The sequence below is a fragment of the Nelumbo nucifera genome, chromosome 6 (assembly GCF_055504915.1).
Source record: "Nelumbo nucifera cultivar China Antique chromosome 6, China Antique-T2T, whole genome shotgun sequence".
In the NCBI taxonomy this organism is placed as follows: Eukaryota; Viridiplantae; Streptophyta; class Magnoliopsida; order Proteales; family Nelumbonaceae; genus Nelumbo; species Nelumbo nucifera.
In genome coordinates this window covers 2,536,911-2,556,564 of record NC_142654.1, presented here as the reverse complement: position 1 = coordinate 2,556,564, position 19,654 = coordinate 2,536,911, and the positions used below count along the sequence as shown (strand labels likewise).

Below are 19,654 nucleotides of genomic sequence, written 5' to 3'. Positions count from 1 at the left end.
CGTTTATAAGGTGTACAGTTCATGGCATTTTTCCTAGGGCAATTACTTTGGCAAGTCTCTACTCAAGTTGGGAATCCACATTCCGCGGCATTAGGCTCACTTCACCAACTGGGAATTGATTGATGCAGGCACGCAGCCCCTCCCTCCCTTAAGGGAATCGGTCCTTTTCTTCTTCTTGCAAATCCAAACAATAGATAGACTGAGAATACCGCTTCCAAGGTTGCAAGTCTATTACCGCCATATTGGTATTTGGTATGGTATCGATGGGTCCAACAATGATGTTGAGTTGGCTAAATTCTGCTGCTGGTCAATTGTCATGACTCGTGATCTAGATTAGTTCAGTGGCTCGATTATGAATTGGTGGATTTGTATGATTAAAACTAAGCTCCCAACCATTTATTAAAGGAAACCAAGTAGTCCAGACCCACCGAAACTAACGTCCAAGAGCAAGACATCTACGCGAAGATGTTGTCAATCAAATAGTCACTGCAGAGAATAACTCTGCTGTTGTTATCCCAATGGTATACTGCAACTCCCAAGTTCGGATATGGGTTGTTTCTAGGTTGGTAATGTGCCCCACTAGCATCTGGGTGCAATGATAAACGAGAAGGGTTTCAGAAAATGCCACAAATTGTTTAGCTGGGTCCAAAAAGAGTTAAAAAGATATCTCAAATATAATACACACTACATGTTTAGTGGTTTTACCCGAATGGTCGTAGGCTGCATTTTGCATTCCTTAAAACTTATTTTCAGTACTTATCTCCTTTTTGTGGTTATGAACATTGAGTTTTTAATTGCGAAAAGGAGATAAGTTCTCAAAATAAGGAATGCCAAATGCAGCCTAAGCCCCTGAGGCTGTCCAACATAGCAATAACCCTATCAGAAATTGGTGAATGAGCAGTGCTGGCTGTATCCCCCAGATCTACGCAATGTCATGTTAATATATAGATCAATGTGGGTACTAGGCTCTAAAAATCAAGAATAGAGACTGGAGAGGACTCAACTGTTTCCCACTATTTTACTGAAGTCTTGAGCAGTTGATGCTGAACTGTTTCCCACTATTTTACTAAATTTACACCACGTTAATAATAATTGAATTCTGCTCTGGACTCCGTTCCTGCTTTTGTAGGGTTAGGTCCATGTCCAGTCCAATGTCCACCCTTCCCACCTAAGAACTCAGATGGCTAGGACCAATATTGCGTAATGGCATTTACTCAGCTCCTACATTTTCTTTGGAGCAGTGCAGTGTTGTTGTCAATGGAAAAGTGAGGATTAATGTTGGAAAACCAGTGGGATGCTAATAAAAAAGTACTCACCAAAGAAAAAAGAAAAGATAAGTAATTGCCTTTAACGTTTTAACACTTTAACCTTGCCTTAACTACAGCCATCAAATACTGGATCATACATCATACACTATTATTATTTATTTATTTTGCACAAGTATGACCTTTAAGAATTATAACTAATGACAGTTTCCTTTAAAAATTTCAACAGCTATCTTCATGATGGAACATCTGAGAGATGAATGTGATAACTAGTAATTCTAATTTCTAATTTGATTTCCTGCATTCGAAACTATATTTAGATGGTAATTGATGATACTGTGGAGGGGTGGTCTGAGGCTGCACCAAAGTGAGCAGGACGATGTGATACATCGAGCGTGACCTGCAAGGGAGTAAAGTCAGAGGCCTCCAGGACGTTTTTCAGGGAGAGGCACTTTGATGCTCAAGTCAATAAAGGGAAGAGAAGGTCGGCTAGGCCGACCTACTGAGCACAAGCTGGCCTTAACTGAGTTGTGCTGAAGAATAAGAGGGCAAGAAGGCTATAGAGTTGAGAGAGTGGAAGAAGAGAGATATACTTTGAGAGAGTGCCTTTAAATGCCTAGGGGGAGCGCAACGACGCTCCTTGCTTGTCAAGACACATGGCACGGGCCGAGGTGCCCATCATCCGAGGTTCTAGGGCGGCTCCAATTCATTCATCGTAGGTGGTTAAGGAGGATTTGTCCTTTGGCCACATGCCCCTCATCGTCTGGGCTTCTCAATTAGCCCTACAATTGTTACTCTGCTCTTGATGCTGCTGATCCAATTTGATGATGTGGCCGAGCCAATGCTTGAACTGCAGCACATCATGTCCGAGGTGGGGATCCAATTGGGCCGAGGTACGACCCCATCCATACCTGGCAATTGGGTTGGGCGGGTCGGGTTTGGGTTTGGTCAAAACACTTTAGATTGATTTCGGGTTGGATTAGCATATGCTATACCCTAATCCAAAATGTTCGGGTTGACCCATGGGTCAATTTGAGTCAATCCTAAAAATAACTGAAGTTTAAAAAGTAAAGAAAAATACATGAAAATGTCAAAATTAAAGGAATTAACATTGAAATTCCAAACATTAAATAAAAAAAAACCTTCAAATTCAAAGAATAAACGATAAATAATAAAGACTAAATAGTAAAGATTAAAGAATGAAAACTTCTAACAATACATAAATAATCACAATTAGACCCGATAATCGAGTTAGCAGGTTGACCCATGACCCGACCCGACCCAACCTTTTTAGGGTCAGGTTGGATCATTCTCATATTAAGGTGGCTGGATATGAGACCCTAACCCTGTTTTTCGGGTTGGATCGGGTCAGGTTCGCAAGGTTGGGTCAACTTTTTGCCAGGTCACCAATAATTAATTACGAGCAGAAATGAAACACAATAAAGGGTTAGTAAGAATAAGACAGACCCTATCACAAGGAAATCCCACCAGAGATCTCTGGTGGGACTAGGGGTGGTGGTTTGGTGCCTCCAGGATTGAATGTTTTTTGGTGAATTTTCCGCAGACAATTTGGCAAGCGGACAGGATGATTTTACATGTTTAATGCTCAGGGGAATTGAACACATAATTCAACAGGTACAACCTAGAAGATCTTCCATGCCATAAACCAGGTTCCTATTTTAATGCTCATACTCAAAATTGAGTTCCATGGAGCTAGGCTGATGGGGTAGCAAATACAACTAATTTAATTAAAACTTAGAAAAGGAAGTTAACATGAGGTAGATCCGTTTACTATCTATTTGAAGAAAACAAGTGACCACAGGGATATTTTTAATAAACACTCTTTGGCTCGTGTACAATCCCACCAGTGATCTCCATAACCACATCTTATAAGATCCATAAAATGAGACGAGCACTACAGAGATTGTGCAATGATTTCTGGATCGCCATTGACATGTACATAAAGCATTCTGGGTTTTACTTGAACTAGTTTCAGTTCCATTAAACTGATCCGCCCTGTGTTTGCATCCTCTGGTTCTCTCAAAACTGAAATATATATGATGACTGGTTCAGAAATTATCTGTACATCAATGAATTGTAGCAGGATATTCTTTAACAGGTACCAGTCGTAGTATGAGTGAAAACGGCCTCCACCCTGTCAAGTGATGCATGCAGCCGTCCTGAATTCAGGTTGAACAATGGCTCTCCAGTGCCTACAGCCCTGTTTCAAAGTGAAAGATTTCAATCATGAGAATTTGAAAAACAAATGGAAAAACAAGGGTGTCCATTCTTTAATAAACAATGTGAACTACAACGATCAGGAGTGGTTGGATTATTGAAATTCTTAGGTCTACTGTTGATAAGAGCCGTTATGCCAATAATCTTTCATAGTTCACTGCACTCATGATTTCCTAAGTAAATGTAGAAGATCAAGTACGTACCCATGAATCTCTGGAAGGACATATTCTGCCCTCCATCCAAACCGCAAATCCATTCCTGGGAACAAGCCGATGGATGTCTTGTTCTGTATTCGTGAAACACCATCTCCACCAAAACATGTAGAAAGCTTCCATTTCCAACCAGTTGCATGCAACAGAAAACTGTGGCCTATACCAATCTGCATTGTTTCAAGGTTAATAATAACTAGGATAGTGAGTGATCAATTAGTTCCACAAGTTTCAAATTTTACCATTTTAGTAGTAGCGTGGGATTTAGAAACTAGTTTTTTTTTTCCTTCTTTCATTTCTTATCTGCTATTTTCATGCTATTGCAGGGTGAAAGTGGTTAATCAACTCTGCAAAAGCGGTCCAGACATATAAATTGCTTTTACAAGTTTTGTTATTAGTCTGAAATAGCATATATTATCCCATACATGAAAGATTCAGACATTTTTTTTGGCAAATCTCCTTCTTTTCATGGGATAGAAATTTGAATAAAAAAGTGAACCAGGAAAATGCATCTAACCTGAAGATTTAGGAATTTGGTAACTGGTATCTTTTTGGAGAGAAGGCGAACATCATGATGTATAGGCTCATATATAAACTTCCACATCCGCTCAGGCGCTAATGGCTTTAATACCAGCTTTGCCTGGAACTCATTGGTTGGAGCATTGTAGAACTGAGCCAGAAAAGTGAAATGAATAAATCACAAATTCTGATTAACATTTGTTATGTCCTAGAATAAACAGATTGCAAGGATCCGTTTCTTCTACAATTTTAACCATCAATCATCTGTTCTTAAAATGCTCAGAATGTAAGGTATAATTCCTGATGTATTTGTGGTGTTAAGGAGCATGCAGTACCGACTACCACATGACAGATCCCAGTAACAGCATCACTTTTTTTAAACCAATCAAGCATGGGTTTTCATTTTCACATCCAAGTATGCATCACCTAACTTTTAAGTGAAAAGAACACATTCAGAGGAAAATGTGAAAAAGAAAGAAAAAGAATGACCATTCCAAATTCTTTGGCTAACAGGAGAAGCCTTGCGAGTTCTCATCAGAGCAATTGATAATGAATATATGCTATACTCAAAGATGAAGCAGCCGGTGAAGCATTAAAAGAAAACTCAGCAATATAACAAAGGCAAGAAATCTTCTTAGAAGCATTTCCTTTGGCAAGTGAAGCAATTAGATTATTAGAAATTCAACTTCTCAGATACCAACGTTTGATAACTGTCTCAATATCCTTGTGGTCATAGAAACAATGCATCAAGAAACATTTGATCCAGTTAGTTATTAATTTTATAGGAATAAACATTTCCCATAAGTACTTAAACAAAGCAACCGAAAAGAAGGCAGTATGTTACTAGTTGTTTCAGCTTGTTATTCAAAGGCTGTCTGGGACACAATGTGTCCAGGTGATGACCAATTGGGGTACAATGAAATGGGCATAGAACGAAACAAGAATGTTTGGGCAACAAAGTACCTCCAGATTAAGGCCAAGACGGATGCCCTCAATTTCTTTCCGGAACTTGAGAAACAACTCCGACGGAACCAAATTTACGTTGTAAAGTTCATCCCATGAAGCCGGTTCTTCGTTGTTCGACCCCGACTCCATTTTCGACGGCTCGAGACAGCTCAGTGTTCTAGGGTTTCACCACAAAGAGCGAGGATATACACGTGGTCTCGCACAGAAGGAGGATGGGAACTGAAGGAATTGTTATTCTCTTGAAGCCATGGGGGTTATTGCAGGCATCCCTACAAACCACTGTTCATGCTTGGTTTTCCTCGCTTCGGATTGAACGACGGAATGAAGGATAATAGAAGGTTCAGAACGGCTCTCTTCAATCATCTCAGTCTTAGCTAGTGGCTTACTGGCTTTAGTTGGGTTTATACTTTATAGGCAATCGCAATTTACCTCAAGTGCCCCATTATCTCGCAAAAAGCGAACGGCAATTTATGTGGTACCGATAAGCTATATCATACCTTAAAAAATATTCGAGTACAAATACAAATATATATGGAGTGCCAAAGTAAAACCTTGCATTTTATATTTTTAAATTTTATACTATACATATTTATATTTATATTCATATTCATATTCTTCGCAAACTGAGATTAATAACAAAACTACAAAAGGCATGCCTTATAGACAGAGTTCTTTTAAGCCCCAGTCCCAGAGAATTACAGTCGATAGGGAAAATGAGAAATCTCGACTTGCCCTTGCCAGCTCGTCTGTGTCTCACAGTGTCTGGAATCTGGATACCCGCAAGACGGCAAGAGGAGAGAAGTCCGGCAGTTGATCATCTTATACATAGCGGAGCGCAGGGATCAGCTATTCCGTTCCGGTTCCGCACCAGATTCGATCACAACCCAAATTACCACTGTAATTGTAATTTGGGGTAGTAGTTACACTTGCATTTAGCCCCTCAACTTTTATTTGCGAAATAAACATTGTTGATGCTCGATTTAGTCGAAGACAATACTGTAAATTTATTCTTTCTTTAAGTCCGAGAAGGATCGAGGTATCCAAGGTCCGAGGACCGGTATAGCCGAGGTGATGGAGATCCGAGGTCCGAGGACTTCAAACTTTTATTTGCGACATAAACATTAAACCCGCTTGTCTAAACTTTCATATTCCAACTGGACCACTTTGCTCCTTCCTGCGTTGCTTAACTTTCAAAAAATTCTCACTCGACTATTATATACTTGTTTAATTTTTTAATTCTTCGAACTAACACTTTGTCCTTTCTAAATCCTTTTCTTTTTTTTTTTTTTTTCTTTCTTCTTGTAGAAAAAAAAGAGATAACATGCTTTGCCCTATGTATGTTTTTGTCATTTTGAAATTATTGTCCTTCACTTATAAAATTCTTGAAAGGGCAATTTAGTAAATTACCTTTTTCTATCAATGACTACTGCTAGAATCTAATAGCTCAAGGGAGTTGATGAGGGCGGATTTGGCCCTCCAATGATATTGTGACACATGGCACCTCGGAACAACTGGGTGATATCCGGAACCACTTAGCCAAGATGACGGTGTCCCGAACTGGTGACCAGGCACAGGCGTCGACCTGGCGGCTTGGCACTGACGCCGACCTGGTGACCAACCTTTATGCCGAATTGACGACCTAACTAGCAGGCCAACAGCTCACTCTGACATGCCAAGTCCGCAATGGATCGAGCTCTGATAACCAGACCACCTTGGGACAAGTCTACCTCAGGACGAGTATACCTCGGTGCAAGGTCACATCAGGACCACATCGGTCCCAAAGCACTTCGGCATTCATATCAGGTCGGATCTAAAGAGCACGAGTTTAGGCAATGCTGACTGACCACTGCATGGAACCGCGGGAATCTCGTCACCGTACTCCGTGTCTTACGGGATCATACATTGTAACGGCTAAATATCATCTCCCCACTCCCCGATTCAGGCGGAAATGGTCAGCCTTACTGGTTGGTAGCGTTATCCCCAACTAACATGGAAACGGATCCTGTCGCAACGAGAATTCCAGACCTACTCCACCGAACCCACAAGGACTCCACTATATAAAGGCTCCACCCCCCGAGGGTGAGGGAGGAGACGTAATCTCTGCTCTCTAGCTCTCTTATAATCTAATATCATTTTCAGCTCGCAACCAAGTGCTAACTTAAACATCGAAGCGTCCCCGCTGGATAAACAACCACGGGTTCTCTGGTTCATTTCTTGCAGGTTCATCAAGCCCGTCGTTACTGGTAGCCAGATCATCTCCTGCAGGGAGTAGTTGGATTGCACTACATCAGGAGTTTTTCACAAATGAAAGTTTAGAAGGCTTAAATATCAAAAATCACATCTACGCCCCACAACACATCGCAACCATGTATTGGAAACACCTCCCAATGACAAGTATGATTGATGTGCCTGTGGGGTGCATATGTGAATTCTAAAAACCAACCGAGGGCTGGCTCGGTGTATTAATTGGTTTGTTCCAATCAAATCCTGCAACCAATGCTTTGGGGAAAAAGGGATTAGGGGGAAGTTATTAATGAATACCAAAAATAAGATGTGAACTCTAAATATCACTACCCTAAGCTAGGAGCTTGATGTATATTTTTGCAAGCTCATAAAACAACTAAGCTAACAAATTTTTCTTTTTCGGTGACAAAGATCAACTTTCATTACCCTAAGAAGCAGTACAATAGCTGGAGTTTTCTTCAACCCAATTCGCCACTCATATAGGCATGGCCTCTGTGAACTGCCCTGACTCCCTTGACCCCATACGAGCCAGCTTGTGAGCCAGCATATTTACATCTCCTAACTCTTTTTACAAAAGAAAACGTAAAGTCAGAGCCCTTACAAAGGGCTAAAATATCCTTAAAAAGGCTTCTTTACGTTCCAAAACAAAAGGACCATAAAATAATAATTTCGCTAACTGGATACCTTTTAGACAGGCCACTGCCTCTCCTTGCAAAGGGGAAGAGCTAGAGTACGTAGGGACAAAAAAAAAAAAAAAAAACCCAGCCTGAACCTCTCCAAAACGATTCCTGATCACTACCCCAAACCTATAGAACTGCCTTTTCAAAGCTATCATCGACATTAGTCCTTAGAACATTTTCTTAGGGAGCTTGCTAAAATATTCCTAGTCTGCACTATTAGGAATTTGCGAAGAATCTGGCCATCTTTGTTGCAAAACCGTCCTCCTCTACTTCCAAGACCTGTTTAGGATAAATAGAGATAGGTCAGGGCCAGGCAAATTAAAATGTTTTCAAAGATACATTTATTTCTGCTTTTGCAGAGAGTCCAGAGCAGATGAGCTGAAAAGCTAAGCAGCTCTTCCTTCCTGGATTTGTCTAAAGAGCACTTGCCTATCCAAATTTCCAGCCAGGCTGCAAAAGAGGGGAAAGATGAAACCTAATCAGTATTGTAGTTGAGCATAGAACCGAAAAAGACTAGCTTTGCATGGTCACAGCTGAATAGGGCATGCATCACTGATTCTGGTTTTTTATCACATATTTGACAAATAGCAAATTTGGATAATCCGTTTTTAACAATATTTTCTTTTACAGCTAAGGCATTCCAAACATACCTCCAAAGAAAGTGTCTGATGGGTCAACTTTCAGCTTCCAAATTTCCTTCCATATCCTTTTGTTTTACAAACTGGAATCAACTAATGAAGCCAAGATTTCTTGTTTATTAACTCTTTTTTCTATGAAGTAGGCTGATTTTATAGTGAATTTTCTTGAAGAGTTTCCTTCCAAGACCAGTCTGTCCTCCCAATTCCCATCAGCTAAGTTGATTTTTGTAATTTGGTTTGCAATTTCCTTGGTGAACAAATTCCTAATCAGATTCAGATTCCAGAATCTTTTATCTTGGTTTATTAATTCATTGACCCATATTGGACCATTATTATTCATAGGTTCAGGTTCCATAATTCTATAATTTGGAAGCTCCCCTTGCCAGGGTCCTTCCCAAATCTTTACTTTATCACTTGAATTGACTTCCCAGCAAGCTCCACATTTCAGCACCTCCCTTCTAGCTAGAGGCTTTGCAAGCTTGTTTAGCATGGAGGGCCAAGCTTGTTCCTTCTCCACATTCCTAGGGGCTCTTCTTCTAGAGATTGTTTAGTTTCCTTTGTACACAATCTCTAAACTTGTTTAGCAAGGAGAGCCAAATTAAAGCAGAAGGGATCTCTAAACCTCGGTCCCCCATCATTCTTGTTTTTGCTTGTTATTTCCAAGTTTATCCAATGAATTTTCTTTGAGTTATTCTAAGCACCCCACCAAAACTTTCTTGGGGCTTTTGCCATCTCATCACTCACCTTTGTTTGTAAGAGAATGCATGACAAACTAACAAACTTGATCTCCTTTTAGGCTCAGAAATAAATTATTTTCAGTCTATTGCACCTATATTTGACATATCCATCTTCAACTCCATAAAGTCAATTTGGATATTTTATAAAAACTGAGGAGAGGGCCTTGTAGAATGTAGAGCACAGCAATAAAACATTTCCTTTAACGTTGTGTTTCTAACTTAAAAACTCGGTTTGGAAGGAGTACAAAAACAAATATGTACAGTACAAAACCTTGCATTATTTTGTATATATTTATATTTGTATTCATTCCAAACTGAGCTTATGTAAAAAAGATAAAAACAAAATTCTGCATCTTGTAGTTGATACTATCAATGTTTTCAACCAGCCGTTCAGCGTTTATCCAGACAGTTAAATCATTTTAACCATCATCCAATCACTTATTTTTAACGGAAAAGTACGGACAGGTCTAATGCAGATTTTTTATTCCCACCGCAAAACTATAAATATTCAGAAGGTCCAAAAACCACACTCTATGCACCCATACTCACCCGTGAATTGACATCAATTCTGAGCTGGCACCTACCCCAAATGTACTTTGAACCTACAAATTCTGACTTTGGGGTTATCGGTCATTCTCCCTATTTTTAATCTGATTTTCCTAAAACTCAGAAATTGATAAAAAATCTGTCTAATCCAGGTGGATAACTTTTCAATATCTATGTATTCTCAAGACATATTTGCTATTTTTGTAAAAAGAAAACCCCCTCTTTTTTTTACTCTAACAAGTGAACTGTTCACTTGCGACCCAGAGACAAAAAGGGTTCAGCCTCTGGATCAGTTTTTAAAACACTGAATATAATGATTTAGAAGGATTTCCTTGAAGTCTGGAACGTAGCAAAATATAGGAGCTCCAGAGTCCAGACCCTTAAATGGGCCTTATATCCCGAGTTTGACGTCCATTCTGAATCACAATTCTTAATGGGCCTTATTACCTTACCCAATTTAGCTTCGGCCCCCACAAGATTGCCCCCACCACAGTACATCTCCGTCGTGTATTGGGAACATTTATTGATGATATACTAGAAATGGTGATATCATCATGGGAAGATGTTTCCAATACACGGCGGGGATGTGCTGGGAAGTTGTGGGGGCTGATCCTCCTCTACCTTTCTAAATTTTCAAATCTACCAGTCCAACTGGTTTCTAGTTACTTAAGCCAAACCCAACGGCTTTTCAACCCTCTCTCTCTCTCTCTTTCTCGTACACACACAGAAAATTGATAATGCTGTCTAAGATTCGAATCAGATCTGTCTATCGAGTATCGATTCACTTCAATGTCCTAGCTATTTTTCTTGCGTCAAACGTTTGAAGCTTGATTTGAAAGTGCGAAGCTCGAAACTTTTCTTCTCTGTTCTGAATTTATTGCCTTTTAGTTTTCTCACTCCGTGAAGATAATTAGGTGGATAAGTACTGATATGAATGCACAAAGATTTCAAATTTCTTTTCTGAATTCATTGGCTCTGTCTCGATATGATGTCTTGACTGTTTATTCTGCTATTTTTTATCACTTCATTGAAGAACAGGGGAGGAAAAGATGGTTCCGAAGATGAGGTCCTTTAAGTATTATTTTGCACAGAGAAGTAAGGAGAGGCTGCTTTCCCAGAGCTTGAAGGAAGGGTATTCAGAAATTGGGTTGGGTAGCATGGACGGACATGATGGAAGAACAAGATGCTGGTGTAGTAACTTTACGACAGAAACAATTACCAACTTATGGACATGGCTGCAACAGATTGCTTTTGAGGCATGGAATTTCGGTCGTTCCGACCCAAGAAAAATCATATCCTCAGCCAAGATGGGACTGGCACTGGTGCTCATTTCACTTATCATATTGTTCAAGGATCTCAGTCAAAACTCTGTTTGGGCGATTATGACAGTCGTTGTTGTTTTCGAGTTTAGCGTAGGTAATGCATTTTTGCCTGTTAATTTTGATGCTGTAACTGGATTTATCATCTGTGATAATTTGTTTTAAAGGTTGGTGGCTTGAATCCTTTCACAGGAGCTACTCTTAGCAGAGGATATAATCGTGGTTTGGGAACATTCTCCGCTGGAGCCATCGCTCTGGTCATGGCGGAGCTATCTATATTAACTGGAAACTTGGAAGAAGTCTTCATTATTATCAGTATTCTTATCACAGGTCTTGTATTAGTGGTTCGATACTACCATATTTAGATTAATTTAGAAAGAAACTGTCTTTATATTTATGTCATCTTTCTTTTCTTATTTAGTTTTTCTTCTGGGTATTAAAACCTCTGTTTTTGTTCTCTTGATTGCTGTTTTTGGCACCTTTTCTGGTAGTCAGCATTCTGTGTTAACTTCGTGAAAATGTACCCACCAATGAAGCAATACGAGTATGGATTTCGTGTATTTTTGTTGACATATTGTTGCATAATGGTATCTGGGGAAACAATAAAAGAATTTTTCGACACAGCAGTAAGTCGCTTGTTGCTCATTGCCCTTGGAGCTGCTGTTTGTTTGGCTGTAACTATTTTCGTATACCCAATTTGGGCCGGGGACGACTTGCACAACTTGGTGGTAAAAAATTTCATGAATGTTGCTACTTCTTTGGAAGGTGAGATCGATGAATTTCCATATTTCCATTACGGGTTATATGAATGCTCAAGTCTGTTAACATTTCATATTATTCCCATATCTCTGCTCCATTGTTTCGACAAACTCAACTGAATTCTCCACGTTTCTTACCTGACAGGGTGCGTCAATGGATACCTGCAATGTGTGGAATATGACAGGGTACCTTCAAAAATTCTCACCTACGAAGCTTATGATGACCCAGCATATAGCAGCTATAGATCAGCTGTAAACTCTACTAACCAGGAAGATACCCTGGTATGTATGGTTTTATTGCAGTTATCTATGGCAACCTGCAACTCCTTGGACGAAAGGAAGTATCTACTCATGTTAGATTGTTCTTATCGCTTGGTCATCTAGGTTTTGCCATCTGGGAACCACCCCATGGACGTTATAGAATGTTCAAATATCCATGGAAGAACTATGTCAAAGTGAGTGACGCACTGAGGCATTGTGCATTCATGGTCATGGCTTTGCATGGATCTATGCTTTCTGAAATACAGGTGATTAAGCTTTCTTCTTTACAAATTCTTTTAGTAGCTTTTTCAAGAATATACATCTCCATTTTCAGTACCTTATCTCTCAAGGATGCTTTCCTTTGTGCAATCATATCAGAATGAAATTTTGTTATAATTTCCCATGCATGGGCATTTCTTCTCATGGACCATACTGCATCAGTAATGGATTCTTTTGTTAGTTTACACCCATAGGCCATAGGCATCGAACTATATATATATATATATATATATATATTCCAAATACTCCAAATTATAGCAGATGATTTTCTTTTTTTTTTTTGGTAATTGAGCATAACAATGTTTACTTTAAAGAATTCGATTGGATTAGAAAAAATGTGGTGCAATTTTATGATGCAAAAAAATTAGGGAAAATTCTAGTCAGCTGGCTCAACATTTAAAATAATGTTGCAGATTGGTTCAAAAACCAATAAAACTCTAACAACAGGTTGTACATTTCAAATTATAAAAACCCCCGCCATGTCATCGGAAGGTTTATGTGACTGTTGCCAACATGAGACTCTTAATCCATGTTGGACACAGCATGGATTATTTGAAAATAAAAAAAAGGGGTTTTCACTTTCTCTCCCACTCCCTTTGTCTTTCAATCTCCCTCCCACTCTCTCACACTCTCACAGTTGTCTCTCCTTGCTCAATGACTATGTGATTTGAGAAAAGGGTTTTACATTCTCTCAGTCAATCTCTCTCGCTCTCTCCCTCTCTGTCAATCTACTGTTCTCCCTCAATTTCTCTCATTCTATTTCTCGTTTATCTCTCCTTCTCCCACATTTTCTCTCTCAGTCGATCTCTCCTTCTCCCTCAATCTCTATCATTCTCTCCCAGTTTCTTTCCCGCTCCCTCTCTTGTTCTTTTTTTTTTTTAATTTTTTTTACACACTTATACGGCATTAACTAGACCATATTAAAGAACATAAGACCAACTTGGTATGATTCTAACTCTCTCTCAGCCCAATTTGATAAAAATTCACAAGAAACTCTTGACTATGAAATTTACACCAACTCGATGGAAATTTATAACTTGATTGTACAAGTTGTTGCTCCCTTGACTAACTTATAACTTATATAGTCTGATCAATACTGCATAAGTTTCTATGAAAAATTAAAAGAGATGAGGGAGGGAGTGGGAAAAAGACTGAGGGAGAACAATAGAGATTGAGGGAGAATGAGAGATCTAGAGAGAGAGAGAGAGAAAGAGAGAGAGAAAGAGAGAGAAACAGATATTTTGATTTGGTTGTAGACTAAAGCCGAGAGAGTGGAAGAGACAGAGGGAGCGGGAGATTGAGAGATGACTATGAGAGTGAGAAAGTGGGAGGGAGTAGGAGAGACAAAGGGAGTGGGAGATCAAGAGATAGAGGGAGTGAGAGAGACAAAGAAAGGGAGCTAGAGACCGAGAGGCAGAGGGAGCAAGAGAGACAAAGGGAGCTAGAGACCGAGAGGCAGAGGGAGCAAGAGAGACAAAGGGAGCGAGAGATCAAGAGACAAAGGGAGTGGGAGAGACAGAGGGAGTGGGAAATTGAGAGACAAAGGGATTTAGAGATAGATGTTTTGATTTTGGTATAAATTTTTTGCTGTGTTCAATATGGATTAAGAGTTCTATGTTGGCAACAACCACGTAAGCCTAATGACATTGTGGGGGTTTTTATAATTTGAAATGTACACCCAGATGTTAGAGTTTTTTTTTTTTTTTGATCCAACCTGCAGCATAAATTTAAATGTACAGCCGGCACTGACTATAATTTTCCCAAAATTTTAGGAACCAAGACATTCGAATGTTTCTTAAATTTTATATAACAATGTCTTTTAAGGTTTAATGCTGTTCAAAACAGAGTGTTTCCAACTTTTGCACTAGTGGAAATTAAAATCAATTTTCCATCTTGTTTAAGAGTTCAAATTTACAGGCCCCTGCAGAAAGGAGACTGGCCTTCAACAGTGAGCTGCAACGGGTAGGTACTGAAGGTGCTAAAGTGTTGCGTGAGCTTGGCAATAAGGTCAATAAAATGGAGAAGTTGAGCCCTGGTGACATTCTCTCCAAAGTGCATGAGGCAGCAGAAGAATTGCAAAAGAAGGTCGATAAAAAATCATACCTTCTCGTCAACTCAGCCAAATGGGAGATTGGAAGAAGGGCAAAAGTCCTGTCAGATCCAGAGGACACCGATGAGGATCTAGATGATAAAACCAAGTTCCTGGCAAAGTCACTGAGTGAAACTGTGCTGGACCTTAGATCAGTCAAACTATCAAAGAGCTGGAATGTTCACAACACTAACACGAGTGCTCCCACCTCACTGCTAGAAGATGATTTATCTGAAAATATGTTCAAGAAACAGATATCATGGCCTTCACGTTTCTCACTCAATTCTAATATGGCGCTTAGTGAAGAGTCATCCACATATGAAAGTGCAAGTGCATTGTCTTTGGCTACATTTTTTTCACTTCTAATGGAGCTCGTTGCAAGGCTTCAAAATCTTGTTGATTCATTCAAAGAACTCAGTGAGGAAGCCAATTTTAATGAACCTTCCATTGACCCACTAGTGCCAGAAGAGATAGGTGGGATTTGAATCAGATTATATAGCTTTTACAAATTCAAGAGTTGAGATACAATTCGTCTTTGAATGTCATTGATTGATTAGCGTAGTTAATTAGCCCTTAAAATGATCGATCCAAGGAGTGTCAGTGTGTCACTATCCACTGTGAAATAGTGAAGTAGTCCTTACAATGAAATGGAATTGATTAGACGAAACTAAGCTAAATGGCAGTTCTTGATTGCATAGAAGCTTTTAAATAACTCTGTTATAACTGCGGGAATTATCAAGCAGGTACGATGCATCTCAGCTCAAGTAAACAGGTTATGATGGATGGATGTATTGAAATTTCTCTGTTATTGGACCCTGTTTTGCTTGTACATAGTCCGAAGAAAGTTTATTGTAATCAATTTCCATAGTGCATTTCATGGTATATCTTCAACACTGCTGATCTATCTACAAAGTTTTCTTTGCTTGATCAGAGTTAACAAAAGGTAAAAAACAGAAGAAGAAACGCCACCCGATAGTTTGACTAGAAAAATCCTTCGACTGGGTACGCATCACAATCCCTACTATCTTGGATTGATCTGGGCATCTGAAACTTCTCCTACAGGAATACCCATAACGTACTCTATCTCCTCTGCAACTTCTTTCATGGAAGGCCGATTATGACGCCGTTCATCCAAGCACCCTATGGCTACAAGGCCCAATGCCTTCATGCTCTCCAATTCAAGGCGGGTTGTTCCCTCCTTGAGCATGGGGTCAATGGTATCCATCAACTTCTTCTCCTCCAGCTTCTGCTTCACATAAGCTACCAAGCTGATACTATCATTTCCTCTTTTGAAATCAATGGCTTTCTGTGCAGTCAATAATTCCAATAATACAACCCCAAAACTGTAGACGTCGCTCTTGTCCGTCAACTGGTAGTTCCGGTAATATTCAGGGTCGAGGTAACCCAAAGTCCCTTGAGCACAGGTAGAGATGTGGCTGAGATCAATCTCGGCAAGCCTAGATAGTCCAAAATCTGAGAGCTTGGCGTTGAACTTCTCGTCTAGTAAGATGTTGCTCGACTTGACGTCTCGGTGGTAGATAGATGGCACAACGGAGGAGTGGAGGTAGGCAAGACCCTCGGCCGTCTGGTGGGCGATACTGAGGCGCCTGCGCCAAGTTAGCATGGACGACCGTCCACCCGGATGTAGGTGGTCGTAGAGAGTCCCATTGGGGATGTACTCAGAGACCATAAGGGGCTGTTGGAGCTCAACACAGCATCCAAGTAAGCGTACGAGGCTGCGGTGGTTCACTTGACAGAGGATCCTAACTTCATTGAGGACCAAATTGGTACTCTTGGTGTTTCCAAGCTTTGCGCACTTAATGGCAACGACTGTGCCATCGGTAAGGACGCCCTTGAACACCTCTCCATAGCCACCGGAGCCAAGAACCCTGTCCTTGGAGAAGTTATTGGTTGCCTTCTTCATTTTTCTGCCGGTGAAGTTCCTAGCCGACTTGCCTCCGTTATTTGCATTTAGGATCTCTTGTCGCTCCTTAGCCAATCGTTCCCGAGCCTCCTTGATTCGCCGGTGCCGTTTGTATACAAGAATGCCAACGATAGCCACTATAAACGTCGCACCCAGGACCGACGTCACACCTGTTCATATTTCAATTAGTTACTACTAGTAACCACTAGTTACCACCATATATATATCTTTGATCATCAGTTCACTTCCATGTTAGAGTCTGCCTTCAATATAATGGTTGTATATGTTCTACCTGTTATTAATGGAGTTCGATTGGTCGAACGATCACAACCTCTGGGATCTTGACAAATTACATCTACACGAAAAGCGAAATGTGTTAGTTAATTAATTCCCGTTTTGGAGGCAAAACATGGAGCTTAGTTCTTTGCAGTAGGAAGTGTGATACTGTGATGTGGAGCAAAACTAACTGCTGGATCTGGACGGGAAAAGGAGAAAGAGAAATATGAAGCAATACTAACTGCTAGCACAGGATCCGATGATGGGGTTCCACCATAACCCAGTGTTGCAGAAACATCTACTCTGCCGGGGATCGACTGGGTCCGGCGAGCAAGCGGAATTCGATCCCTCGTTGCAATCTGCCTGCGACAGGCATAACGGCTCCGGAGGTAATGCCCACTGTATCTCCAACCCCGGTTGGGGCCACCTACTGACAGACAAAGAAGCATCTAAATTCACAAAACTTCGATAGGCTCTGCAACCACCCTCCCGAACCCTGATCATGTAAGAGTTGGTGGATCCGCCAGTCCTGAAAGTGCAGCAGATGGGAGCATCCACGCACGGAGCTGCCGCTGCCGTATCGTTGATGTAGGTGTGGCATAGGCTCCTTGACGAACAATTCAACGTTGACTGCAGTGCAAGGTCGGAGCAGTTGAGGTACAGGACGGTGTTGCTGCTGCTGATGTTGAAAGGGAGGCTGCTGTTGAGCTGGATGCCGTGGCTTCGGATATCGGTGGTCACGCAACTGTTGCCGGCAAAACTAGGTGGGCTGATAACGAACCGTTGGACCTCCGGGTTGATGGATAGGATGGTGTAGGATGAACCATTGAGTGTGTCGAATCGAAGCGTGCCTGAATCGCATCGTATCTTGTAGGATTGGTCACCACAGTCGGGTCCGGTGCTGAGTGGGTATGGTACGGTGGTGGTGCCACAGTCTCCGCAGTGCTTCGAGGCCGTGGAGCAGCCAAAGCATGACAGCAAAGCAATTGCACGAAGAAGAAGAAGAAGAAGAAGAGACAATGACATGGTTTTTGCCCGTAAGAATGGGAGAAGCCGGAAGCGGCATTCATTTGTAAAGGCATTACCCAAAGACCAAAGTCAAAAAAGAGAAAACCCAAGCAAAGGAATTGCTTGTTTTGACTTTTTTTTTCAATTGATGATGTTATCGGGGGGATTTTTCTTGGCTCATTCGAGGAAGGACGAATTCGTCCTCCCCGATTTTTTATTGGTTCAAGTCAATTAATAACAGCTAACCGTAACGGTAGCCTCACCCGTTAGTTTTTCCTACCTTATCCCAAGATATTTTCTTCTATAGAATTCAAATCAAAACAGAACAGAACTTCATTTGTGATTTCTATCTCCAAGAAAAACCCTACACCAAAGCAACTCATTTGGCGATTTCCCAACTCTCGAAAGTTCAAACAGAACGATTCTTCATCTACACATTCAATTTACTTTAGTACGCCAGTTTCGATTTTTTTTTTTAATCTTGTTTTGTTTATTTTCTAGATTTTTTAGTAGTACATTTCATTCAATTTGAGACTTGGTGCATGAGGGGGATAACATAATATATAGCTGAGAAGCATCTAATTGGTGGTTATCACATTTTTTTGGAGATCTGTTTTAGGAGAAACCATTTATTCTACTAAACTGAGTTGTCTATAATGATCAAGTCTATTCCCATCTGTCTGTTGATCCCAAATATCTGAATGAAATATGTTTTTTGAAGAGACAAAGTTCTCTGCAATTACTGAATTTCCTCCGGTGGAATTCTCTACACTTGAAACCAAGAGAGAAATATTATCACATGAAGTTTTTGAGTTTAGGCTATGAAAATCAATTTCCCTAAAATTGTTTTCTCCTTCATCAGATTCTTTAGAATATGAATCAGATTGTCTGGTGTAGTCTGCACCCCCCCAGTTTTTCTATAGTGAATACATGAAGAATTATAAACGGAACAAGAATATTGAAATAAAAAATGGTAGTACTCCTTTAAATATAGATTGGAGATGCAGCTGATCATAGAAAATGATCCTGTCTGGAAAGATGAGTTCTTTTTCTTAATTTAATCTGATTACAATAGTGTGGCTCAGTGCTTTCCTACCTGTGATTTACTCTTGATTCCATGGATGGACTGCAACTGGCAGAACTTGAAGAGCTACACTGTGATTGCTCCATGCTTCTGCGGATCAATCCAACCATATCAGTAGGCATCACTACTGTATAGGTAATGCGGAACCTGTCAGTCCTAGTAGAATTAGAATGAATGAAAAATCTATGGGTGGGTGAACAAAGAAAATACTTGAAAATAGAATTTTTATGCAACTTTTCTTACACTGAATAGAATTCTTATGTAACTGTTCTTACATTTAAATGCTTAGACCTTGCTTTCTTGAGAGGGAGCGAATGCACAAACAAACTTTGCAAGTATCCCTTTTCTCAACAACGTCTGATGGGGAGAAGAGATCAATATTAGTCAATCCCAAGATTTGGCAGATCTAGAAAATGAGAAGTACTGGTTAGATGAATAACCAATCGATGTTCTTATATACAGGGATTGAATGAAGCGTACTACTCAAAAAAAAATCGAGAAAATAAATAAAACAAGAGAAAAAAAAAAACCAAACCTGGCGTTACTATTAAAGTATATTAAACCAATGGACGTGTAGATAAGAATCCTTCTGTTTGAAATTTTGAGAGCTGAGA

At 40.2% G+C, this 19,654-nt stretch overlaps 3 protein-coding genes across 3 annotated transcripts; 1 reads left to right on the top strand and 2 right to left on the bottom strand.

The window, feature by feature from the left end:
- Window positions 1–2,989: 2,989 nt before the first annotated feature.
- Window positions 2,990–5,573, bottom strand: ORG4 (OBP3-responsive protein 4 (ORG4)). Its single transcript, XM_088889426.1, has 4 exons — window positions 5,195–5,573; window positions 4,230–4,382; window positions 3,707–3,882; window positions 2,990–3,486 (listed from the first exon to the last, which is right to left on the bottom strand). Exons 1-4 carry the CDS (start codon window positions 5,324–5,326, stop codon window positions 3,378–3,380), a joined length of 570 nt encoding a protein of 189 aa, XP_088745552.1. The 5' UTR covers window positions 5,327–5,573; the 3' UTR covers window positions 2,990–3,377.
- A 5,148-nt stretch (window positions 5,574–10,721) lies between these two features.
- On the top strand, window positions 10,722–15,237 carry LOC104609322 (aluminum-activated malate transporter 9-like). The gene is made up of 7 exons (XM_010275609.3): window positions 10,722–10,880; window positions 11,076–11,458; window positions 11,554–11,691; window positions 11,857–12,126; window positions 12,265–12,405; window positions 12,504–12,646; window positions 14,577–15,237. The coding sequence occupies exons 2-7, from the start codon at window positions 11,092–11,094 to the stop codon at window positions 15,231–15,233; spliced, it is 1,716 nt and encodes a 571-aa protein (XP_010273911.1). The 5' UTR covers window positions 10,722–10,880; window positions 11,076–11,091; the 3' UTR covers window positions 15,234–15,237.
- Window positions 15,238–15,599: 362 nt separating this feature from the next.
- LOC104609323 (wall-associated receptor kinase-like 20) lies at window positions 15,600–19,446 on the bottom strand. The gene is made up of 4 exons (XM_010275610.3): window positions 19,316–19,446; window positions 17,191–19,187; window positions 16,965–17,027; window positions 15,600–16,842 (listed from the first exon to the last, which is right to left on the bottom strand). The coding sequence occupies exons 2-4, from the start codon at window positions 17,972–17,974 to the stop codon at window positions 15,770–15,772; spliced, it is 1,920 nt and encodes a 639-aa protein (XP_010273912.2). The 5' UTR covers window positions 17,975–19,187; window positions 19,316–19,446; the 3' UTR covers window positions 15,600–15,769.
- Between the last annotated feature and the right edge of the window lie 208 nt (window positions 19,447–19,654).

Coding starts and splice junctions, on each gene's coding strand:
- ORG4 (XM_088889426.1), bottom strand. CDS start 5,326: ATGGAGTCGGGGTCGAACAACGAAGAACCGGCTTCATGGGATGAACTT. Junction 4,383..5,194: donor GTCTTGGCCTTAATCTGGAG/GTACTTTGTTGC, acceptor TTTCTGGCTCAG/TTCTACAATGCTCCAACCAA. Junction 3,883..4,229: donor CCAAATTCCTAAATCTTCAG/GTTAGATGCATT, acceptor GAAACAATGCAG/ATTGGTATAGGCCACAGTTT.
- LOC104609322 (XM_010275609.3), top strand. CDS start 11,092: ATGGTTCCGAAGATGAGGTCCTTTAAGTATTATTTTGCACAGAGAAGT. Junction 11,692..11,856: donor TATCAGTATTCTTATCACAG/GTCTTGTATTAG, acceptor TCTGGTAGTCAG/CATTCTGTGTTAACTTCGTG. Junction 12,647..14,576: donor CTATGCTTTCTGAAATACAG/GTGATTAAGCTT, acceptor TCAAATTTACAG/GCCCCTGCAGAAAGGAGACT.
- LOC104609323 (XM_010275610.3), bottom strand. CDS start 17,974: ATGTCATTGTCTCTTCTTCTTCTTCTTCTTCTTCGTGCAATTGCTTTG. Junction 17,028..17,190: donor CATCGGATCCTGTGCTAGCA/GTTAGTATTGCT, acceptor CTTTTCGTGTAG/ATGTAATTTGTCAAGATCCC. Junction 16,843..16,964: donor TCGAACTCCATTAATAACAG/GTAGAACATATA, acceptor AAATATGAACAG/GTGTGACGTCGGTCCTGGGT.